Source organism: Diplotaxodon limnothrissa, linkage group LG3 (assembly GCF_057381915.1).
Source record: "Diplotaxodon limnothrissa isolate DT_005_m linkage group LG3, D_limnothrissa_male_GT1.1, whole genome shotgun sequence".
NCBI lineage: Eukaryota > Metazoa > Chordata > Actinopteri > Cichliformes > Cichlidae > Diplotaxodon > Diplotaxodon limnothrissa.
Genome location: NC_140598.1, coordinates 4,968,061 through 4,993,908, shown reverse-complemented (window position 1 = coordinate 4,993,908; position 25,848 = coordinate 4,968,061). Strand labels below are relative to the sequence as shown.

General features: G+C 41.6%; 2 protein-coding genes across 3 annotated transcripts in view; one reads left to right on the top strand and one right to left on the bottom strand.

Annotated features, from left to right (window-relative positions):
* The window catches only part of LOC146634309 (protein NLRC3-like), a 709,813-nt gene that overhangs the window by 3,685 nt on the left and 680,280 nt on the right, over nt 1-25,848 (bottom strand). Inside the window, exons 1-9 of one of the 2 annotated variants that reach the window (XM_085376507.1) lie at nt 19,737-19,852; nt 19,380-19,481; nt 18,309-18,387; nt 15,640-15,844; nt 13,685-15,485; nt 12,319-12,492; nt 11,932-12,105; nt 11,582-11,755; nt 6,094-6,267 (exon numbers count right to left, since the gene is read on the bottom strand). In XM_085376507.1, coding sequence (XP_085232633.1) covers nt 6,094-6,267; nt 11,582-11,755; nt 11,932-12,105; nt 12,319-12,492; nt 13,685-15,485; nt 15,640-15,844; nt 18,309-18,387; nt 19,380-19,481; nt 19,737-19,852 — 2,999 coding nt within the window. Of the gene's footprint in view, nt 1-6,093; nt 6,268-11,581; nt 11,756-11,931; nt 12,106-12,318; nt 12,493-13,684; nt 15,486-15,639; nt 15,845-18,308; nt 18,388-19,379; nt 19,482-19,736; nt 19,853-25,848 lie in introns of those variants that run through there. The other variant, XM_085376500.1, reaches the window with a different exon arrangement.
* Nucleotides 1-25,848, top strand: part of LOC146634314 (NLR family CARD domain-containing protein 3-like) — a 494,998-nt gene that overhangs the window by 231,227 nt on the left and 237,923 nt on the right. The gene's annotated exons all lie outside the window — the stretch shown is intronic.

Here is a 25,848-nt window from a genome sequence, read left to right as displayed (position 1 = left end):
AACAACAGCCCCCGGTAACCCGGACTAATTATAGGGTCGCACCGTAATTTGTGGCTCCATGTTTTTATTTGCATCACTGCGTTTGCATTGCAGCAAACATGAACATTACATATATTTCAATATAATGTAAAAGCAGTCAAAACAACTAACATCAGAAACAGCTGATGTTATTTGTTATATGTCACGGTGTCATTTCCGCTTCTTTCTCCTGTAACAACAGCCCGGCGCCGTGAGCAGTCGCCTTTTTTGCGCTCGCTATCCCTGCACTTTCTACCATCTGCAAACGCCACGGTGTTCGTGTCGTCATGAAAGACATGAACATCGAGCGTAAAAACAAAGGAGACTGCTACCGGCTTTTTATCTGCCGATCGCCGTGCTACGGTTGCAAGAAAAAGAAGCAGAAATGACGTTCTCTACGCGTTGAGACGTTCCCCGTCCGTCGGCTAAACGCTTGATTGAAACTTCAATGCGACAGTGACACCAAGTAGAATTATAAATGTCACATAGCCCCAAACATGTCTTTTTCAAAGCCTGCGGTGAAGAGAAAGGTTGGTGATGAGCACCGACAATTTCAGGAAAAGTGGGAAATGCAATATTTCTTTGTTGAGCACAGGGGCACCCCGACCTGTCTTATTTGCACAGAGAAAGTTGCGCTGCACAAGGAATACAATTTGAAACGTCATTACACAACTAGACATGCTGAGCTGGATGCAAAATACCAGGGAGACGAGAGAGCGAACCGGGTTGCCAGTCTTAAAACAGATCTACTGAGGCAGCAAGATTTCTCCAAGAAAGCAACCAAAGAGAATAATGCAGCAGTCGGAGCCACGTGGTTAGTGAGATGATTGCTAAAGCAGGGAAGCCATTCACAGAAGGTGCATTTGTCTAAAAGTGCATGTTGCAGGCTGCAAATATAGTCTGTCCGGGAAAGAAAGGTCAGTTTAGCAACATCAGCCTTTCTGCCAACACCGCAGCAGATCGCATTTCTGACCTGTCAAGTGACATTTATGACCAACTGTGTGAGAAAGCCAAATGTTTCAGTGTATACTCAGTCGCTCTTGATGAGACCACAGACATCACCGACACTGCCCAGCTCCCAATGTATGTCCGTGGTGTTGATGACAGTTTTGAAGTGATGGAGGAGCTGCTCACAGTAATTCCAATGCATGGCCAGACCACCGCTCAGCAGATATTTACAAGCTGTGTGATGCCATTGAGAATGTTGGTTTGCCATGGAAGAGGTTTGTTGGAATAACAACAGATGGAGCGCCATCAATGACAGGGAGGAAACATGGACTGGTGGCACAAAACAAACTGGAAGAGGAAGGCGTGGAGGAGGCCATTGCTCTGCACTGCATCATCCATCAGCAGGTCCTTTGCAGCAAATGCCTGAAGTTTGACAATGTGATGTCTATTGTTGTGAAATGCATCAACCAAATCAGATCCAGGGGCTTAAAGCACCGAAGGTTCTGTGCTTTTTTAGAGGAAATGGAGTCAGAATATGGGGATGTGCTCGACTTCACTGAGGTACGTTGGCTCAGCAGGGGAAATGTATTAAAGAGACTTTTTGAGTTGAGAGCAGAAGTGAAGCCTTCATGGAGAAGGATGGAGTTAGTGTTCCTGTGCTAACTGATCCCAAATGGCTCATGGACTCAGCTTTTCTTGTTGATATGACACATGAGCTTAATGTACTGAACAAGACGTTACAAGGCCAGGGGCAACTTGTCAGTGCTGCCTATGACAACGTGAGAGCATTCTCCACAAAACTGGCGCTCTGGAAAGCTCAGCTCTCTCAGACAAACCTTTGCCATTTCCCAGCATGCAAGGCACTCATGGATGCAGGCACACCATTCAGTGCTGACGAGTATGTTGATGTCATTTTGAGGCTACAGGAGGAATTTGATCACAGATTTGCTGACTTCAAGACACACAGAGCCACCTTTCACATTTTTGCGGACCCCTTCTCCTTTGATGTGCAAGATGCCCCTTCTGTGCTTCAAATGGAGCTCATTGAGCTGCAGTGCAACTCTGAACTCAAAGCAAAGTTCAGGGAGGTGAGTGGAAAAGCAGACAAGCTTGGACAATCTTTGAGAGACTTGAGCCCTAGTTTCCCTCGGCTTTCCCGAATGTTCAAGCGGACCATGTGCCTTTTTGGTAGCACATACTTGTGCCAAAAGCTCTTCTCCACTTTGAACTTCAATAAGTCCAAGTACAGGTCCAGACTTACGGATGATCATCTTCAAGACATACTGAGGGTCGCAACTGCTTCCTCCCTCAGGCCAAATCTGGCTCGGCTATGCGAGAGGAAACGCTGCCAGGTCTCTAGCAGCAAGGAGTAGGCAAGAGAAGCCATGTTCAGAAGAACAGTTCATTTTCTACAGTGTTCCATTCATGTTCAGAAGAAGGTTATAGAACTGTTAATACAGACATTTCAATCTAAATACAGCAGATATAGAAGACTGAAAGATACACACAAGTTCACTGACTAAAAATATCTTATTATTATTTTATTTATGTATTACAGATTGATTTATTTTCTTATTAATTCTTAATTTGTTTATTCATTTTTCATATTTTGTGTTAAAAAATAAAAATAAAGAGATTTGAGAAGATTGGAATTTTTTAACCATGCCTTTCTTGTGGAAAACCTAATGCGGCCCAGCCTCACCCAGACTCTGCCTGCAGCGGCCCCCAGCTAAATTGAGTTTGAGACCCCTGTCCTACACCATAAATCAGTAAGAGAGGGTACGACCTCTCTCATGGCCCCAAGTGGTGTGTGCATGCCAGAGCACTCTGGAAGGCACACAGAGTCTTTACAGACTACTAAGGATCAAACCTCTATCATCATGCAATCGATTATACAACTCTAAGCATATATGAGTAAATATTTCTAAGCATAAATGACAATCAACAATATAAACCTTACAGCTGGTTTTAATAACAGAATTCATTTGTTTCTCAAACGAGAAAGAGCTATCGAGAAACACTCCTAAATCTTTAGTTCTTAACTTTTCCAGTGGGCCAAGGTCAACATTATCTGCTAATGCTAAATAGGCTGCCGTTATTAACTAATGCTAATTTGACATGAATTAGCATTATGCACTAATGCTAACACTTACTTTTTTTAAAAATGTGAGTAGCTAATGCTAACACTATTTCCCTTAACTTTATAACAATGTGAACGGCTAATGCTAACACTCTTTTTCCTAGCATTATAACATCTGAGCTGCTAATGCTAAGTAGGCTGCCATTAGCACCTACGTCTAATTTAAGGCAAATATCCATTAGAACCTAATGCTCATATCGTTTTCCTTTGCTTTATAACAATGTGAGCAGCTACTGCTAACACTCTTTTTCCTAGCATTATAACATCTGAGCTGCTAATGCTAAGTAGGCTGCCATTAGCACCTACGTCTAATTTAAGGCAAATACGCATTAGAACCTAATGCTCATATCGTTTTCCTTTGCTTTATAACAATGTGAGCAGCTACTGCTAAATAGCATTAGCTAATAACAGCAGTCTAATTTAATGCAAGTTAGCCTCATTTGCATTACAACGATGTGAGGAGTTAACGCTAAGTATGCTGCCATTAGTGGCTAATTCTAATTAGGGGTGAATAAATATTACCAGCTAATGCTAATATCGTATTCTCTTCCCTTTTAACAATGTGAGCAGCTAGTGCTAGGTAGGCTGATGCTAGCAGCTAATGCTAAAGCTAATTTAATGTGAATTAGCATCACATTAGTGAGGAGTTAATGCTAAGTAGACTGCCATTAGCAGGTAATGCTAATTTTAGGTGAATAGGAATTGGCAGATAATGCTAATACCATATTTTCTTGCTTTATAACAATGTGACCAGCTAATGCTATGTAGGTTGCCGTTATTAGCTAATACTAATTTGAGGTGAATTAGCATTATCCCCTTATGCTAACAATGTTTTTTCTTACTTTTTAACAATACAAGTAGCTAATGTGAACACTTTTTTATTTTATTGAATTCTAATTTTTCCCTTGCGATGTGAAGAGTTAATGCTAAATAGGATGCCATTAGTGGCTAATTCTAATTTTAGATGAGAAAGCATTAGAAGCTAATGCTAATACCATATTTTCTTGCTTTATATCAATATTAGTAGGTAATGCTAAGTACGTAGCCATTATTAGCTAATGCTAATCTAGGTGAATTAGCATTATCCACTAATGCTAACACTGTTTTTGCCAACTCTTTTCCCTTGCATTATAACAATATGAGCAGCTAATGCTAAGAAGGCTGCCATTATTAGGTAATGCTAATTATTATGTGTGTTAGCATTATCCGCTGCTGCTAGCAATGTTTTATCTTACCTTTTAACAATATCAGCAGCTAATGTTAACACTACTTTAATTTCAGTTAAACCTACTTAGCATTAATTAACTTCATTTAGCATTAAGAAGTTTTTGCTATAGGCTACCATTAGTGGCTAATGCTAATTTTAGGTAAATAGAAATTGGCAGCTAATGCTAATACCATATTTTCTTGCCTTATAACAATGTGACCAGCTAATGCTAAGCAGGTGCCATTATTAGCTAATACTAATTTGAGATGAATTAGCATTATCCGCTTATGCTAACAATGTTTTTTCTTACTTTTTAACAATACGCCATTAGTGGCTAATTCTAATTTTAGATGAAAAAGGATTAACAGCTAATGCTCATACTGTTTGCTTTGTAAGAATGACAGCAGCTAATGATATGAAGTCTACCGTTATTAACTAATGCTAATTTGATGAGAATTAGCATTATCCGATAATGGTAACTCTTTTCCCCTGCATTATAACAATGTCAGGAGTTAATGCTAAGTAGACTGCCATTAGGGGCTAACTCTAATTAGGGGTGAATAATTATTAGCAGCTAATACTAATACCGTTTTCTCTTTTTCCTTATAACAACTTGAGCAGCTAATGCTAATTTGATGCGAATTAGCATTATATTAGTGAGCAGTTAATGCTAAGTAGGCTGCCATTATTAACTAATACTACGTTGACGTGAATTAGCATTATGCGCTACTGCTAATACTGTTTTCTCTTACTTATTAAAAATGATAGTAGCTAATACTAATACTCTTTTCCGTTGGGTAACAACAAAGTGAGGAATTAATGCTAAGTTGGCTGCTTTTAGCGGCTTATTCTAATTAGGGGTGAATAATTATTAGCAGCAAATGCTAATACCGTTTTCTCTTTCCTTATAACAATATGAGCAGTTAATGCTAATTTGATGTAAATTAGCATTATATTAGTGAGGAGTTAATGCTAAGTAGGCTGCCATTAGCAGCTAAAGGTAATTTGAGGTGAATAAGCACTAGTAGCTAATGCCAATACCCTTTTCTCTTGTGTTATAATGATGTGAAACGTTAATATTGTTCTCAAACAACAGAATGAGAATGAAATATTGATTCTAACAGGGCCCATAAACAGCATTAGCTTAGCAGCATTAGCTTATCAGAGTCTCCATCATGGTCACACAAATCCTTAGCGGAGCAAAGTGGCCTACTTAGCAATAGCTGCTGTAGAAAGCAAAGGGAAAACAGTATTAGCATTAGCTGCTAAATGTGCACTTGAGAACAAATCTATTGTGAATTCAGCCGTGAATGTAGTGTTTCCAGTAAGCTTCCATTTCCAAATGTTAGCTGCTCCTGTCTGCCTCTTTGTCACACACACAGACTGAAATGATTCACAGCCTTGTTTCATCCTTCTGTCAGTGTCACTGACTGTCACTGTGACTGTGGACATACAGCATGGGAAACACACACATGGCTGATACTTGTATCTAAAGTTACAAAATGTCTCTGTCCAAATATTACCTAACTGTAAGTCTACTTTTAATGAAACTCTCAACATGACTTATCAGTTATCATTAATGTTCCTGCAAACAGACTCCTTGAAGACCCCCTACATAAATATCCATGTACTATCCAGCTAGACTAGTGTGTCTGTCCCTGAAAATATTCCTGCATGTGTGATTGTTCATGTCTCATCTGCAGGAAACAAACAGGAAGTGAGTGAAAGACACAGGAAATGATTCCAGCTCTTCCTCCTATATCAGACATTCTCTCCATACCTGAGAGTGTCCAGTCTCCAGCCTGGATCCTTCAGTCCAGCCGACAGAAGCTTCATTCCTGAGAGACCTGGATGATTGTAGCTCAGGTCCAGCTCTCTCAGATGGGAGGGGTTGGAGGTCAGAGCTGAGGCCAGAGAAGTACAGCCTTCCTCTGTGATCAGACAGCCTGACAGACTGCAGACACACAAAACAACAATCCATCTGTTATCCATCTCTATAGCAGCATAACTAAGTGATGGTTCAGGGTCACCTGATCCAGCTCTAACTATAAGTTTTATCAAAAAGGAAAGTTTGAAGCTGATCGTCAAAGTAGAGAGGGTGTCTGTCTCCTGAACTCAAACTGGGAGCTGCTTCCACACCCAGTCCAACATAGCCAGGCTTTCTTTGCTACTTTGACAAAACCTCAAATCCCAGTCAGAGATGGTGAGCATCATCACAGTGATGATCATTTCTCTGTTAACCCAGGCTTTCTGCTTCAGGATCTGTGCACGCTCACAGAACAAGGAGACCTTTAAACATCATTTCACTAAATGGATGGACTGAGCTCAGCCTACAGATGAACTGGATAAATAAAGATTTGACCTCAGTGTGCTCAGTGTTCCTGTCTATTCCTAACATATTCCTAACATGATAGCTGCACTTTAGAGCTCTAAAACTGGAACTGACACATATTTAAACTCCACATGTTACTCAGTACATTCAGTTCTGACACTCGCCCACAGTCCAACAAAGGAAACATGGAGATCACATCAGTTTGTCACCAAAGTCTAATTATTCCAGAGGGCAGTGTTGATACAACTAAAGTTATTTTTAAGCAAAGTTGAGTTTTTTATTGTCGCAGTACTTCATGTCTGAAGTATCACTTAAATGCATTACACGCTGTTGATGGCAGCAAACAAACCACCCAAACAAACAGAGGTGGGAGGCTTGGGCAGACTACGTAGGATCAGCTTGTGGGAGGAGTCAGGATAAAACCAAAGAAAGACAAGCTAACAAACACCACAGTGAAGTGAGTAGCTACAAACTGCAGGCCGATTAGTGTTGTTGAAGAAGTCGGTCTGAGGAACGTTCTTAGGATCAACAAATGACGGCATGTATGAGCCTCCCTCAAGACGCACCATCACAAGAAGAACACATGAGCTGTAGAAAAAGGAGAGACTATGAAAGCCATGGCGTTACAACGTGCACCAGCTGTTGGTCTCTCTGGAGACTACTGGGCGTGGCTGGGTAACCATGGTTACTTGGGAGTTACAGTACATGATATTAATGAAGAGTGGGAGCTGCGTTCTATAGCAAACAATTTGTTATGAGGTAATCAGCTGATCTTAGTTTAACCGGAAGCCCTTCACAATAATTGCAATGCCTTTATTTTGTACAACTACCATCAGTTCGTCTGTACTGATGGTAACTTAAAGTCACACTAATGTCGTTTAGTTTCTATAGTTTATGTAGTGGAAGTATACTACAGTACCCTGATCACTGATAGGACAGATTTATGTAGATATACACCTTTGTGTTTAACATTACTGCATTATAGTGCTGTGATCTTTGTCCTTATATATGGCTATATTAGCTATACTGATGTACGTACATATAACTGGATATGTAACTTATCTATTCATCTTATTTGTCATGTATTTGTATTGTGTACTTCCTTTTTGTAAGAAACCACACACATGATCACAGCCGCAAGAATCAATCAGTGAAAGAATAAAGTGTCTCAAACCAAACCTTAAGCTCTTTATTCCACATGCTGGGATCATTTGGCCTTCAGTGGTGTTCTGGCTGACACACCGGAGTGACCAGAGTGCTAAAGAGTGAATCGGACACACCAGTGTCATCTCTGATATCTCCACTACATTTAATCGTCCTTCAGCTTGTGGCTGCCGTTAGCTGGTCTGCTAGTTAGCTGATTTGCTATTTAGCTGGTGTGCTAGTTAGCTGGTGTGCTAGTTAGCCGGTTCGCTAGTCAGCTGGTGTGCTGACCAGCGAACCAGTAGGTTACAAGATGAGCTTGTCTGTCTGATGAGCCAGCTCTCTCTGTCTTGGTCATTTTGTCCTTGGGCAAAACCTAACCTACCACTACAACTGTAGCTTACCTCCACCAGTGTGTGAATGTGAGAGTGAATGAATACAGGGAGTGCAGAATTATTAGGCAAATGAGTATTTTGTCCACATCATCCTCTTCATGCATGTTGTCTTACTCCAAGCTGTATAGGCTCGAAAGCCTACTACCAATTAAGCATATTAGGTGATGTGCATCTCTGTAATGAGAAGGGGTGTGGTCTAATGACATCAACACCCTATATCAGGTGTGCATAATTATTAGGTAACGTCCTTTCCTTTGGCAAAATGGGTCAAAAGAAGGACTTGACAGGCTCAGAAAAGTCAAAAACAGTGAGATATCTTGCAGAGGGATGCAGCAGTCTCAAAATTGCAAAGCTTCTGAAGCGTGATCATCGAACAATCAAGCGTTTCATTCAAAATAGTCAACAGGGTCGCAAGAAGCGTGTGGAAAAACCAAGGCACAAAATAACTGCCCATGAACTGAGAAAAGTCAAGCGTGCAGCTGCCAAGATGCCACTTGCCACCAGTTTGGCCATATTTTGGAGCTGCAACATCACTGGAGTGCCCAAGAGCACAAGGTGTGCAATACTCAGAGACATGGCCAAGGTAAGAAAGGCTGAAAGACGACCACCACTGAACAAGACACACAAGCTGAAACATCAAGACTGGGCCAAGAAATATCTCAAGACTGGTTTTTCTAAGGTTTTATGGACTGATGAAATGAGAGTGAGTCTTGATGGGCCAGATGGATGGGCCCGTGGCTGGATTGGTAAAGGGCAGAGAGCTCCAGTCCCACTCAGACGCCAGCAAGGTGGAGGTGGAGTACTGGTTTGGGCTGGTATCATCAAAGATGAGCTTGTGGGGCCTTTTCGGGTTGAGGATGGAGTCAAGCTCAACTCCCAGTCCTACTGCCAGTTTCTGGAAGACACCTTCTTCAAGCAGTGGTACAGGAAGAAGTCTGCATCCTTCAAGAAAAACATGATTTTCATGCAGGACAATGCTCCATCACACGCGTCCAAGTACTCCACAGCGTGGCTGCAAGAAAGGGTATAAAAGAAGAAAAACTAATGACATGGCCTCCTTGTTCACCTGATCTGAACCCCATTGAGAACCTGTGGTCCATCATCAAATGTGAGATTTACAAGGAGGGAAAACAGTACACCTCTCTGAACAGTGTCTGGGAGGCTGTGGTTGCTGCTGCACGCAATGTTGATGGTGAACAGATCAAAACACTGACAGAATCCATGGATGGCAGGCTTTTGAGTGTCCTTGCAAAGAAAGGTGGCTATATTGGTCGCTGATTTGTTTTTGTTTTGTTTTTGAATGTCAGAAATGTATATTTGTGAATGTGGAGATGTTATATTGGTTTCACTGGTAAAAATAAATAAATGAAATGGGTATATATTTGTTTTTTGTTAAGTTGCCTAATAATTCTGCACAGTAATAGTCACCTGCACACACAGATATCCCCCTAAAATAGCTAAAACTAAAAACAAACTAAAAACTACTTCCAAAAACATTCAGCTTTGATATTAATGAGTTTTTTGGGTTCATTGAGAACATGGTTGTTGTTCAATAATAAAATTATTCCTCAAAAATACAACTTTCCTAATAATTCTGCACTCCCTGTAGTGGGATTGTAAAGGGTCTTTGAGGGTCTCGAAAAGCGCTATATAAATGCAATCCATTATTATTATTAGGAGCATCTTTAGGCCTGACTGTGCTCATCCTTCCTCCAACCTCTCCTTACCAAAGATAACAACTACATCAGTATTAGCTCAATAACAATTTCTGCAATTCAATTGTGGACATTCATTTTTAAACCTTGTGTAAAACGATAAAACCTCAAAGTCTGAGCATTATTCTTTGTGCAAACAGCTCTTGCAGGTTCCCCCGGACTTAGGTTATTTTTATTATTTAATTACTTTCCTTTAAGCAGCTGTTCAGGCTACTAAACTCATCCCAGAAATAACAAGTGACACCATTAATAGTAGAGGTGGGAATCACCATACAACTCGCGATACGATATTATCACAATACTTAACGCACGATACGATATTATTGCGATTTTTTAAAATATTTTGCGATATTTAAATTCTGCACATAAAGGTAAACTTTATCAATATTCATTTTATCTAATATCAAAGTCTCACACTCAGTCTTTCTCTCATTTCAGTCAGTTTTATTGTTGACAAACTGAACGGTTTGTATTACAGTCTAGTCCAACTTAACTGAATGCAACCATCTGGTACAATTATAGCTATTCTGAACTATGCAATTTATGAAAACTATGCAGCCCCTTCAGCAACTGAAGAATTTGAAAGTAAATTTAAAAAATATATAATTTTACATTAAATAAAAAAGTTTCAAACTTAATTAAAATTAAACATGTCTTAAATTAAAATAAGTAAACTGTCATGTTTATTGCTGCCAAAAAAAAAGTTAAACACATTTGGACAGTGAAGGAATGTCAGGATTGTTGCTCAGAAAAAGGATCAACATGCTCTGAAGTCAACATGCTCTGACTCCAGAGCATGTTGACTTCAGAGAAAAAATTGTTTGTAACAAAATATCGATTTCTGCTGTCCCTGTATCGATACATTATTAGCAAACAAAATATCACGATACTACACAGTATCGATTTTTTCCCCCACCCCTAATTAATAGTGGAGCTAACTTTAACAGGTGAAACTGATTTGACCTATAAGGCTACTGCAGTTACTTCTTATCAGGTTTAGTAGGGAAGACATCTGGATGAGGTAGTTAGTAGTATGTAGTTAGTACCGGGCGACTCCCCTCCCCCACATCGGCACCAGAACCCTGTATTATCTACAGGGTAAGACTGCCTGTTTTATCAAACTATGGCCATTACTACTGTGATCATTTGCAGCCCAGTGTGCCGCTCTCTCTGCTGGGATGAACCACTGGAGCTCACCCAGTCATCCCTTTCTTTCTCTCAAGAAGAAGTGAAATAAATATATTTATTATGTTACGAGTCTAATATTCTTTAAATCAAACTGTAATGAATAAATCAAGCAAGAAGATTTGGTGGCTCCACGTGTTGTAGAAGAAAAGATAAACATCTCATTTTGAGAAATCAGCCTTTAAAATTAAGTACTGTGAATAAAAAACAAACAGCGAGCCAATCAGCAGTCGCCAATATCCTCCTAATTTAATTCACAAAGAAATCAAATATATATATTATGGGCCCAAAGGAGCCTAAATCTTTAAATTAGGCAGTACATGAAGTATTTTTTTAAATAAACAAAGACATGACTATAACAACTTTTAGTAATTCAGAGTCCGATTATCCACTCAAATGTAAATAAAAGTTCACTTGACAGCTGTAAAAGTTACCTGTTTATACAATAATATAAATCACATTTCAAATGATCATCTGTGGAAAAGTTTGAATCCTGACCTGAGAGTTTCCACTGCACACTGTGAACTCTTTAGTCCAGCGGACAGAAGCTTCACTCCTGAATCCTGCAGGTCAGAGTTACTCAGGTCCAGCTCTCTCAGACTGGAGGACTGGGAGCTGAGGACTGAGGACAGAGCTTCACAGCTTCTCTCTGACAGGTTACAGCCACTCAGTCTGAAAAATAAAAGACAATCTATAAAACAAGTACTCATGTAGAGTTTGTTAATACATTTCACAACATTAAATGTTGACTTTCTATTTTTAAAGAAAACATAAAGATACTAAGATACAACATCATATGTATGAACTTTAATTAATAATTCTAAAAACTAAATGTTTTCTGATCTGACCTCAGAGTATTCAGTTTACAGTTTAAACGTTGTAGTCCAGCAGACAGAAGCTTCACTCCTGAATCCTGCAGCTTTCTGATACTCAGGTCCAGCTCTGTCAGACTAGAGGACTGCGAGCTGAGGACTGAGGACAGAGCTTCACAGTTTTCCTCTGAGAGTTCACAGATGTTAAGTCTGAAGATAAAAACATGAATAAAGATTGTTGTTAAAGTGTAATCAAGGTGCAATAGCTTATTGTCTTGTGCTGAGCAGGTTAGTAAAACTTCTGTTTAACTTTGAAATGAATAAAAATGCTATGAAACAAGGATAACTGGATAAAGACATAAACAAAAACAAACATCAAACACATAAACAAACAGAACTAAACATAATACAAATTGATCTGACCTCAGAACATTCAGTTTGGCATGTGGACTCTCCACTGCAGCAGACAGAAGCTTTACTGCTGAAGCCTTCAGGCTGTTGGTACTCAGGTCCAGCACTCTCAGACTACAGGACTGGGAGCTGACCACTGACAACAGATTTTCACAGCCTTTCTCTGAGACGTTACAGCTGCTCAGTCTGTGAGAGAAAGGAAAAAAACAAAAACAAAAAAAACAAACAATATATGTGATCAAATTAAATTTGTTTATATGTTGAACCCTTTTTTTAAAAAATTTATTTAAACCTATGAGACTATGAGTGCTACCAGTCCAGTGCACATGATTGGTACCTTGATGGTACCTTGCTCAGGGGTACCACAAGGTAACTATTCGGTGGATTCGACCCCTGACCTTATGATCATGGGGCGACCACTCTGCCTACTGAGCTAATAATTCTGTGTACACTGTCATACAATATTAACTAAAACAATTATTTTAGAAAATTTTAGTAATTCAATAATCATGCTCATTACCTGTGTATTGTGAATAACACTTGATTTTAAACACTAGCTGTATAAAACTCTTCCTGTTAAAGGTGTGTATAAAGGAGATGAGCTGAAATGCAGACTTCATGGAGAATGTTTGCTGTCAGCATATATCAAAGACAAAGCAGAGATCCATCCAGTCTCTTCCACTAAGCCCACAGAGGGACAGACAACCACTCTCACTCACACCTGCATGAAGTTTAGATCACCAGGTAACCTAACTGCATGTCTGTGGACAGTGGGAAGAAACTGTAGAGGACCCAGAGTGAACCCACTGTAATTCTGTGATAACACTGGTTATGGAAGCCTTACAGTTAGATATGGTTACTGACAAGAAACACGACCTTAGAGGCAATTTCAGTAATGAAGACCGAGTTTCTCCCTCCATACAGGATGAAAACATGACAGCACAGCAGAGATTTATATTTAAAAAGGGAGGGTGTGCACTGAAAGTGAGATACAAACTTGAACTTAAATTATGAACATCAGAAAAAGATGTAGGTGAAGTCTGGCAGGTGAAGTTTGTGCTTTAGAATAAAACAACCAAACTCCTGGAGTTGGAGACAAGTGAACAAGCTGAGGATAATAAACCTGTCAGAGGGGCTGAAGCATCAGAGCTCATGTTCTTATAGGCTGGGTCTGGATTGTCCTTTGATAAGAGTTACAGAACAAAGTGTGTTTTAGAAATGCTGGAGTGAAACATTAAAACTACCATATATTTACCGAGTGACTGATGATCATTTAATTTACTATTTTAAAAAAATGTTACAGTGCTCTTTGAACTCAGCATTTCTGATTTATTTCCCATGATTTTAACAATGAAGCGATGACAACATGTTTACTCACAGAGCTTTGTTGGAGGCTTTGACCACTGGCAGCAGCCTCAGAAGAGCCTCCTCTGAAGCAGAGTATTTCTGCAGGTCAAACACATCCAGATCTTCTTCTGATGACAGTAAGATGAAGACCAGAGCTGACCACTGAGCAGGAGACAGTTTACCTGTGGAGAGACTTCCTGATCTCAGGGACTGTTGGATCTCCTCCACTAGAGAACGATCATCAAGTTCATTCAGACAGTGGATCAGATTGATGCTTTTCTCTGCAGACAGATTCTCACTGAGCTTCTTCTTGATGTACTGGACTGTTTCCTGATTGGTCTGTGAGCTACTTCCTGTCTGTGTCAGCAGACCTCGTAGGAGAGTCTGATTGGTCTGCAATGAAAGACCCAGGAGGAAGCGGAGGAACAAGTCCAGGTGTCCATTTGGACTCTGTAAGGCCTTGTTCACAGCACTCTGGTGGAGAGATTGAAGTTTTAGTTTGTTAAATAGTTTAGACCATGTAGAGGTTGTTTGTTGTTGTTCCAGCAGATTGAGTCCAGAGTTGATGAAGGTCAGGTGGACATGAAGAGCAGCCAGAAACTCCTGAACACTCAGATGGATGAAGCAGAACACCTTGTCCTGGTACAGTCCGCTCTCCTCTTTAAAGATCTGTGTGAACACTCCTGAGTACACTGAGGCTGCTCTGATATCGATGCCACACTCTGTCAGGTCTGATTCATAGAAGATCAGGTTTCCTTTCTGCAGCTGATCAAAAGCCAGTTTTCCCAGAGACTCCATCATCTTCCTGCTCTCTGGACTCCAGTGTGGATCTGTCTCAGCTCCTCCATCATACTTGACCTTCTTCACTTTGGCCTGAACCACCAGGAAGTGGATGTACATCTCAGTCAGGGTGTTGGGCAGCTGTCCTCCCTCTCTGGTTTCCAGCACATCCTCCAGAACTGTAGCAGTGATCCAGCAGAAGACTGGGATGTGGCACATGATGTGGAGGCTTCGTGATGTCTTGATGTGGGAGATGATCCTGCTGGCCTGCTCCTCATCTCTGAATCTCTTCCTGAAGTACTCCTCCTTCTGTGGGTCAGTGAACCCTCTGACCTCTGTCACCATGCCAACACAGTCAGGAGGGATCTGATTGGCTGCTGCAGGTCGTGTGGTTATCCAGAGGCGAGCAGAGGGAAGCAGTTTCCCCCTGATGAGGTTTATCAGCAGCACATCCACTGAGGTGGACTTTCTAGGGTCAGTTAGGATTGTAGTTTTGTGGAAGTCCAGAGGAAGTCGACACTCATCCAGACCATCAAAGATGAACACAACCTGGAAGTCTTCAAAGCTGCAGATTCCTGCTTCTTTGGTTTCAGTAAAGAAGCGATGAACAAGTCCCACCAAGCTGAACTTTTCCTCTTTCAGCACATTCAGCTCTCTGAAAGTGAATGGAAATATGAACTGGATGTCCTGGTTGGCTTTGTCTTCAGCCCAGTCCAGGCTGTATTTCTGTGTTAAGACTGTTTTCCCAATGCCAGCCACTCCCTTTGTCAGCACTGTTCTGATTGGTTCATCTCTTCCAGGTGAGGCTTTAAAGATGTCTTCTTGTCTGATGGTTGTTTCTGGTCTGTCTGGTTTCCTGGATGCTGTTTCAATCTGTCTGACCTCATGTTCATCATTGACCTCTGCAGTCCCTCCCTCTGTGATGTAGAGCTCTGTGTAGATCTGATTCAGGAGGGTTGGGTTTCCTGCTTTAGCGATGCCCTCAAACACACACTGGAACTTCTTCTTCAGCTTAGACTTAAGGTTACGATGACAAACAGCAGCTGGAAGTTCTGAATAATAATAATAATAAAAATACAACTTTAACAATCACATTTTACAAAATGCTGATGACAATTTCTGACCCACTGAGAAATGACTGAACACACTGGTGTCACAAGTGTCTCATTTATCCAGCAGCTTAAATCTTTAGATAAATCCTCTTACGTCTCTGCAGACGGTCAGCCAGCTCCTCCTGCTTCATTCTCCTCAGGAAGTCCACTGTGATCTTCACAAATGCCTCTCTGCTGCTGCTCCTCTGCTCATCATCCTCCCTCTGAAACTCCAAGCACTGGGGCTTATTTGGATTCAGAGCCTTCTGGATCTTCTTCAGCTCGTTCTTCACAAAAGTGATGATGTTGTCCTCCAGCAGCTGGAACAGAATATTTATGAATGACCCACCACTCTGAACTTTAGTCCACACAACATCCACTTCTTTACCATCAAGGAGCATATCATCCGCGAACTCTTTACCAATTATAGGTTTGACTTTATCTGATTAACTGAGACTTTGTCCACAACTCCATGATCCCAAAACGTTGATGCTGTTCATATGAATGCAGCGATTTCAGTGGTAGAAACATTTCACTGGTGTTCAGACCTGAACTACCAACAGGTTGATGATCAAAGCCAGAAACTTGGAGATGTTTCAGGTGACTGAGTTGATCGTACAGACAACTGGTCTTAAAGGTTCACTCTGTTTACACATACAGATCAGTATTTAAGGTTTGACTCTCATCATCCACTGGGGCACAAACTGGGCGTCATCAGGACACTACAACACAGAACAAACACCATCCCCACAGACACAGCAGCCAGCGAAGCAGAAGAACTTCACATCAAGAAGGTCCTGAGTAAATGTGAACGCTGGTTTGAGGGCGGAGTCAAGGAGGCCATTTATGTGAAAAGGAAAGACCATCTCTGAATGGAGGAGGGGCCTAAGGGTACATTTGTCACCATCTTACATGCTGTGATTGCAGCCATTCCCCAGCTCTCTGTGAACTGGACTCATGAACATTGATCAACAACCATTGATCAATGGTCCTGACAATATGCGTACCAATGATCAATGAACTGACCTCCCAGCCCATTGTTCCTTCAGTGGGCTGGTTTCAGTCATACAAATGTCCTGTTTATGAGATTGAAACCTGCAGTCAGCTGAGACTGAAGAAGTCACCTGATGATGATGAAACGTTTCTCCCACTGAAAACATCCAGATGAACAGAATCAAGCTTTTTGGGATTTACGTACCTGGATGATTGAGCATCAAGACACAACTCTGTGACTTTTCTCAGATGAATAAATCCTCTCCTCCAGCTTTGTTTACATCTACCAGCCCTGTGGCGCTGCCCAGGGACAATAATCTATGTGAGAGGTGGAAAGTCATACAGGTGTCTGCTCCTGCCTTCAGTTATTTTATCTACTGTGTGTCAACTGGCTGAACCTCCTCCAACTGTCTACTGTCTCCCTAAACCCAACAATGACTTCGTGATCTATCCATTCTCTGACCAAAGACATCCTGCTGCAGGAGGTTAACATAGCAGCCAATGATGATCCCACTCACTGTGAACAACACATTTGGACCTGATTTGCTGCTCTGGTTTACACGTGAACTTCCACTGCTGCTGTCACCAACTTGAGAGGCTCTACAGAAAAACTGGACTTGTCCATAAAAATCATAAACTACATTACAAGGACAGCATTGCTCAATCAACTCTAATTACTACTGACATGTTATCTCTTCTAACTAAGGTACAGACACTCAAACTGCTGCTTTCAGTGAGAAGTCAAATGTCTGAATATGAGCTGGAAGCTGCTGAGAGTCCTCCTCCTTCCCGTGGGGTTTACTTTCTCTACTACTTTCACTATAAACACGCCCCTTTCATGCACCTGCAGAGGGCCACCAGCAGATGGAGCTGTCTTAAACAAATCCACTTGGATAGTTAGCTGTAGATGATTTTCTCAGTATGATTGTAGGATTTTGAGTTATTCTTTAGATTTATTTCAACTCTTATATTGTGCACAAGTGTTGAGCGACCCATAATTTCTCTGTACTTTTCATAAGAGCAGCCAGACTTTCAGCTGGTTTTTCTTTGCTCTGCAGGTTTTATGAAGGTGTGTCAAAGTTGTTCTTTGGACATTGGCTGCTTTTTAAACCATTTTCAGTCCTCGTACAGGAACATTCTTCAAGCTAAATCCAAGTGTGTTAGACCAGAGTTAACCTGATAGATATGTGTGGGTGTGTAACTCTTAGAAGCTGATTGGCTGCTTTTTATGGGGGCTGGGTCTTTGGAAAGTGTTTTAGTAACACACCCTGAACTGCACACTTTAACAAACAACATGAGATTTTAACTGTAATGTAAAACTCATGTGATTCACTGTTATTAAGCACAAACACATCTATGGCCCTGTTTCCATTAGTAGCTGCTCAGATCGACTCACCACAGGTCACCACGACTGGACTGGATCCACTGGTTTCCATTACAGTTGAGGACCACCTAATGTGGTCGTCTCAATACAGCCGAGTGTCAGCTCACATCATTAGTAAGTGCTAATGCTGCTAATTTCCATCATATTTGTCATTTATTGCTCAAAGTTATTGAAGAAACAGTTATTCAGCTTCATTCCCACTGATCTCGACTACAAACTGTTTCACTTTGGTTTCTGTTTAAAGCCTCGATGTTTAAAACGTTTCCCTGTGATCACATTTGCACCGTCTGATTTCAAAGTTTGTTTCTTTTGGTCATTTAGTCCACAGAGTCCTTGGTGTTCTGAAAGGGACCTATAAATAAATGCATTATTATTAATAATAAAGTAGTTGTTGTACATGTACAGACCATAAATATGGAGTCCAGCTGTGTTTGATGCTGCTGGGCAGACTGACCACTGGGAACCTCTGAGCTCTGCTGGTCCACTCTGTGGAGGAACCATGAAGGATTAGATCAACACAGGATAAAGATCCAGGAGTTTCTGCTCAAATAACTTCATCTGAATCAAGTCTGTCAAGTTTTAAACTCTCAGATTGTGAACATATCAGTAATTTTCAGTCTGTTTTCATGGACGTCCTTTCAGTGGTGATGTCAGGGATGATTTTGAAGAAGCTCATCAAACTGAACCATCAGCAGATCACTGCTCCAAAACCAGAACATGATCCGAGTCTCCCTCCACCACCAGAACACCAGCTTTACTAACGTGGTAGATCAGTGTAGTACAGATCAATAACTGATGAGTCATTTGATCAAAATCACTGAGTGCTTCACGTCTGACCCTCTGATGCTTCTGTAGACATTTTGCATATTTAATGAATGTCTGACAGTTTTACATTCATTCTATGAACACAGTGGAAATGTTGTGTTATAGTCTCCATGTTGTTTCCAGCATCATAAATTCTTAAGTTCAGAAAATTAGATTCTTTCTTCACAGCTGAAAAACAACAACATTTATTCTCTATTGAAATCTGCATCGTCCACTCCAAAGGTCACAATCTGAAGGTAACATCTGGTTTTGTTCCCTGTGGTTAACTCTGAGCATCAGTATGGTGGGATTTATCCACTACATCCACACCACTGTGGTTCAGTGTTGTCCTGATGGAGTAACAGCAGCCAGTATGATCCAGGCTTTAGCTGCTGGGTCTCTGTGTGACCTCTCAGACTGTTTAACAGATCAGACACAAAGAGAATCAGAGCAGCTCTGTTCTTTAAAGACAAACATGAACCCACTCAGGTCACACTTTCCCCACAGATATGAGCATCACTGTCCTCAAACAGCAAATGACCAAGTCGAACATTTGGATCTTTTCTCTTTCATTGTTTTCTTTTTAATGAATCTTTGTAACAATCTGAGGATGTTTCAGGTCATATTTATCCAGGAAACACAAACATGTAAAGGAGTCATCACAGCTCTCTGACCTCGTTGCTCCAGGTTCACCACTGAAGAGTGGAACGTCGCCTTTGGACCAGTCGCTCCTCACAGACGGACAGCTGGACCCTGCAGACTGTGACCTCTGACCTCTGCAGACACAAACATGATTGAAGCAGCTGTGATCACACAGACTGCAGATAATGCAGCTGTTTCCTGTCAGTAACATCCTCTTAGATTAGAGTTCAGCTTTTTACAGGAAAACTGGACAAAACTGATTTTTGTTACAAACTCATTTTCATTTCCTCTCAGCTCACAAACACAGTCAGACAATCAACCAGAGTCAACACTGATTATAATGTCAGTGCAGAATTATTTCTGTTACTCAGTGAGTTCAGCTCTCTGACCTCGTTGCTCCAGGTTCACCACTGAAGTCTGGAGGTCGATGTTTGGACCGGTCACTCCTCACAGACGGACAGCTGGACCCTGCAGACTCTGCTCTGTCCTCCTCTTCCTCCATCATCATCTTCAGTCAGTCTGAGAGGTAAACCACAAACACTCAGTGAGTTCACATTAACAGGAGGAACTGAGTTACAGTCGCTGACCTCTGACCCGTCATGTGACCATGAAACCAGGTCAATGTGTCTGTAGGTTCAGTCATCCAGGTCATGTGATCTAAGGAGCTTGGAGAGAAAAGAGACGTCTTTAAGTTTCTGGAAGACGTTTCATCTGAGAAGCTTCTTCAGCTCTAAAACCAAACGGTGGAGAGTCCCAGATATTTAAACCTGAGAGGGAAAGAAAGCATGTCGCTGACCCACCACTGATGTTATTTCAAGGAGGAAACTGAGAGCCTTTGCACCAGGAGCACAAACATCAGCTCCAGCAATGATCCACTGATGTGTTTTTATTCCATGTATGAATGTTGTTATTGACAGAGATGACGTTTGTGTGTCAGTGATGCAGTGACTGTTGTTGTTACCTGTACAGGCTGGTTAGACTCTATGAAACAGATCATACAGATCTCTGCATGTTAGAAGAGACTATTAAAGGTCATGAATGAGACAAAGGCAGGGAGGCGTCCTTTACAGCTAAACAGCAGAGTGAGAGAACAGCCAGCACCTCTACATTTATCACATTATACAGCACATGTATGATACTGACAGGGATGAGAAGAATTTAGTGATTCTGATCCCATCATTGATATTACTTATTGATTCTCAGTAGCTCTGCTCTGACAGTCACCACCATCACTGAGCAGCATATCAAAGACATTTGTGCACATTAACTGCATGTTGTGGCTCAAATGTTTGTGCATGTTGGAGGCATTTCCTCTTTGTTGTGATCAGTGTTGGTCATTACTCAAAACAGTCATTATTACACATATTACACAGAACACTTTGATTAAAAGTAATGGAGTACGTTACTTCATTACTCCTCATAACATTACTTTGATGTTAAAATGAACAAATGAGCATGTAACAACATGAAGCTGAGGTACAGCCCCACACACCAACACAGATCCTGATGAGGTCACGTGATGTTTCTCTGAGTGTTTATGAACACAAATCAAAGATGAAACAGCACAAAGACACTTCAAAGTGATTCTACTGTAGAAACATGAACAGGTAGAAACCTGCAGCCTGACTGCTCATCACTTTGTTACCTGTTCAAGTTCAGCAGCAGCAGCTCACTTTATCACGGTGCTGGTCTGGGGTCAGTGTTTACTCAGCTTTAACCTCACTCTGGCTTCTTGGCTAGCCTAGCTTTAGCTTAGTGTTAGCTTAGCGTTAGCTTAGCGTTAGCTTAGTGTTAGCATGCTGTGTGCTAGCTTAGAGTCAGAGCTCTGCAGGTGTCTCGTGTGTAAATATTAATCACAGTGACAGTAAAGGAGGTAAAGGGCTGTGACGTCATCACGTACGCTGCGTCCTCTGTGGGCTCTGACTGAACTCAAAGTACAAACTACAAGTACACAAACACGAACATAGCTCAGAGTGGCGGACACACTCGGCCTCGTTGGTCCAGCTGTGAGTCCGTTACCGTGAACTATGGAGCGGCAGATTTGTGCTGAACTAAGCTGCACACAGCTGATGTTAGCCAGGAAACATTACACACTGACTTTAATGGAGAGACCGGAAATACAAACACACACAGTTTGTTGTGTGAAGAAATCAAACACGAGCTGAACAAACAGTAAAGTTCCTAAAGACAAACTGTTAAAGGAGGAAACAAAGCAAACTTACAGTTTCTTCACACACCAACAACAAGCTCCACTCCACACCTGGACACTAAACACGGACACACAGGTGAGCTGCTTCCTGGAAGGAGGCGGGGCTCCACCTGAAACTCAGCACAGGTGGGAGGGGCTCAGCTCTGTGTGTGCTGATGTGTTAACTTTAAAAATATGCCGTCTGACTGCTCAGACTGAGTCAGAGTAAAGTTCACATGCTGACGTGTGGAGACATGAAACCTTGTTGTAGCTGCAGGTGTGAACACACTGATCCCAGATCAGCTCTGCTGTATTTGTAACATGAACATTTCTGCTGCAAAGCTTCAAATGTTCAGCATGTTTCTCTGTTTCCAGTCTATAGATCCAGTCACACTTTCTACCTTCACCTGTGCAGTAAAGACTGAGAGCAGAGCTGAAAGCAAGCGTCCAATCAGTGAGCAGCATCAACACCTGAGCTTCATTCAGACTCTGTTATTGAAGATGTTGTTGGTACAAAGTTCATCTGCTGCTCACATGAATCCATGAAAGATTTATTTCACTGAATGTTTCTTCAAAGCTCATTTCAACCTGTTGAAGTCATGAATGAAAGTGCAGACTGAGAGTGGATCATGTCGCCCTCTGGAGGTCAAAGCACAAACTGCATGATGTCACTGTAACCACCACAGTGACAGGAAGTGTTTTTATGACTGAAACACTGAAATGATGCTAACGGCTGTCGTTAGGCTCACTGACAGCAGTGCTGATGTGTTCATGTCAAACACTGGCTCAGGTCAGACTCCTTCATCCTTCTCCAGCGTGAGGCCGCCCTCAGACCCACAGGAGCCCTGACCTTTGACCTCCTGACCCTAACCATTTTAGTCTTGTTGCATCTTTAAATGCAAATCCATCCAAACTGTAGCCGAGCAAAAGAAGCTGGAAGCTGTTCTATGAATGATGTTGTTGAAGGAGCTTGGAAAGAAAAGCGTCTGGACTTCTTTAAGTTGTTTGAAGAGGGACATGGACGTCTTAACGCCCACTCACATCCTGGGACATTTGATCACAGGAAATCACATGATAGGGTGGGGCTAGATCTCACAATGGGTTCACCCAAAACCTTGGCTGATTGTGACCCACACCCGTTCTCACACCGTGGCTCGTGTGATTAGGTAGAGGATCAACAGGGGCTCCATGTCCCTGAATTTAAACTGAATCTAAACACACCGTGCACAATGCCAAGTTAGATAAGGGTTAAAAGAACAAGATAAGAATAAATAAAAAGATAAAATAAGGATAAAAAATAACTTAAAAAAATAAAATAAAAAGATAAATAACTGCAAATAAGTACAAATAAGTAACTGAAGACACGTGTGGTCTGCAGATGTCGATGTACATGGATGTACATGGAGTTTAATGTGCAAAATGAACTTAGTGTGCAAAGTGACCTGATGTGCAAACTGCAGTTTGAGGTCGGTCAGCTGTTCAGGAGTCTGATAGCAGTGGGGAAGATGGAGTTGTTGAGTCTGGATGTTCTACATTTCACACTTCTGAACCTTCGTCTCGAGGGCAGAGGTGTGTCTCTGCTCTGGACTCTGTGATGGTAGCTGCTCTGCAGAGAGGGCAGCGGGGTCCTGATGATCTTCTCCACAGTTGTTATCACTCTCTGCAGGCGTTTGCGGTTTGCAGTAGTGCTGCCGTACCATGCAGTGATGCAGCTGGTCAGGCTGCTCTCCACAGTGCAGCTGTAGAACCTGCTGAGGATCTTGGCCAACATACCAAATTTCCTCAGCCTCCTCAGGAAATACAGCAGCTGCTGAGCCTTCTTGACCAGCTGTGTGAGTTTGAGTCCCTCACTGACTCAAACTCCTTCAGTGACACTTGCAGCCTTGCAGATTAGTTTGCTGATCCTGATGCATCTCTGGAGCTGATGCTGTCCCCCAGCAGACAACAACAACATAGATGCTCTCACTAGTCCACTTTACCCTCTAATCACATCTCTGACATCTGCAGGTTGCTCCATAGAGACTCTTGTGCAATGCCAGGTGTTTGTGTTTGTCTGTAGGTACACATTAGATATGACCATAGACGCACACACACAAGTGAACACAGCAGCACAGATGGTTTCCACCTGCTTCCCTCTTTCTTCACACAACTGTGAGGATGATGAAGAGGTTTCAGGACGAGGTGGTCAGCAAGCACAGGATAAAGCAGGGCCATGAAACTCTCTGGTGCAGCAGATGTTTAATCAGACTCAGCTTTAGGCTTCTTTTCCCACCTGGCAGCAAAGTAACAGCTTCACTAATGTGAACAGTCACAATGTTAAACGTTTCTATATTTTCATATATTTTTATCTGTTGATGCTGCAGAATAAAGTCTGTTAACAGAGTGCAGGATGTGTAGAGCAGGTCCAGCTCTCCCTTTACTGTGTCCACTTTCATCAGCCCCTGTGAAGTGACACAGAGTGCATGTGTGTCTGTCAGCTGTTGTTTGTTGTGAAGGATGGAACAAATGAACACACACTTTTAGAGAAATCTGAAAAAGCAACACGTGCTTGGGCTCCTTCTGTGCTCGTCTTCATTAATGCTGATCTTTCTTTCCTGTTTGTTCTTTGGCACAAGCTTCAGTCTTTTCTCCCAGGGCTCCTTCACACTTAGAAACACACCTACATTCATTTATACACAAACATCATGAAACAAAGGCTTTGTAAAAGAGGACATGAGATCCTCTCTGAACAGCACATTCATATCAAACACAGGACTGAACAGGATATACTGAGTCTGTGCTGTTTTCATTGTTACTTGCTGAGTATTTTTCCAGTGTTTGAAATGTGACTCAAGTCTGATTCTTCTACTGTGTGTGAACTCTAAGCAGCTGCATTAAACAGCTGCTTTTCAAACCAGGCTCAATCCTATGACTCTGTGAATGTAAACTTTTGTCACCTGCATGAATAACAATCCTTGATCTAGTCAGGACTGCAGTGCTCCTGTGATCCCAGCTTATAGATGGAGGCTAGCATGAGAGGCTCAGCAGCTAAAGCAGCACACCTGGGTCTCCCAGCCTATTAAAAGCAGCCCTTTGCTTCACCTGCTTCACTAAACATTATTATTATTATTTAAGCAGAGTGGTGTGATTCATGTAGGCATTGCTGTGTGACAGGAGGACTTTTCTTGAAACAGCTCGTGTGACGTGAGCTGACGTAAAAACAGTGATGTTAGCTTGATTCTCTTGGCTAAAACTATTTTAAAAAGAGGGTCAATCATGCAAATCTGCCAATAGAAGCCAAAGTTACAGCCCCTCAGAGTTTAAAGAGAAAAGGCCCGTTTCCAACACTCGGTTGTGCAAAGGGAAACAGGCCCACAGTGCCTGAGTGTGTGGGTAATTCTTCAAATAATATTCAAAAGCAAACATTTTGAAGCATGTAAATAAAATTCAATCATTTCTGCTCTTCAATACCTAAGAAATGAAAACTGGCAGATGGTCCCAAAATGTGAAACGCCTGGCTATCTGTGCATTTAGTGCTGCAAGTTTTCACTGTTTACCTTCAGAAGCATAAATCTCTGCACAGATAATGTTCATATGTGGATTCCTGGTTTCTGCAGTTAATTGTGACCCAAAGCGTATTTTTAAAGTGGTTCCAGGCAATAAAGCCTAAAAATAAATACATCTACTTCCTTTTTCTGTGTTCCAGCCTCAGTGACTCTGACACAGTGCTGTAATATTTACACCTCTGATGAAAGCAGAGTTTGTAGTTGCAGAAATACTCGACTCATTTTGGGCATTTACGAGCAGGAACCTCAGAAAGCCCCTCGCTGCTTCACTGGTTAAGAAGCAAAGCAATCATTAGTTCACAGTGATGTTAATTAAGGCCCAAAGTTTAGGAACGAACGTCAGCACTTCACTAATGAATGTAATGCTGATTCATGTGCTTGTTTTGTAATGTGCATGTTGTGCGTTGCTATTTCCCATATTCTTTGGCACTGATAGATGAAGAGTCTCAGGCAGGACCGAGGCTGCCAGCTGCTGACAGTGAGCAGGGAGAGAGCAGCAGAAGCTGGGCAAGAGCAGGGCACCTTCAGCCCCCTTCATCAGTCAGAAATCATTTGGGTGTCTGTGTGAAATGTCTGATTTTTAAAATCTTTTTGTAGACATATTTATTAAATGTTTAACAATTATATAGAAGAAAGACAATGTAAAGAACAAAACGTGACAAAACAAAAATGAGTTGAAGTTATGAACTGTTTCTGAGAGACAAATAACACCAGGATCCTTTTTGTGTAGCTGACAGCTGGTAACTGTGCAGGGGCGGGTCTAGCAAA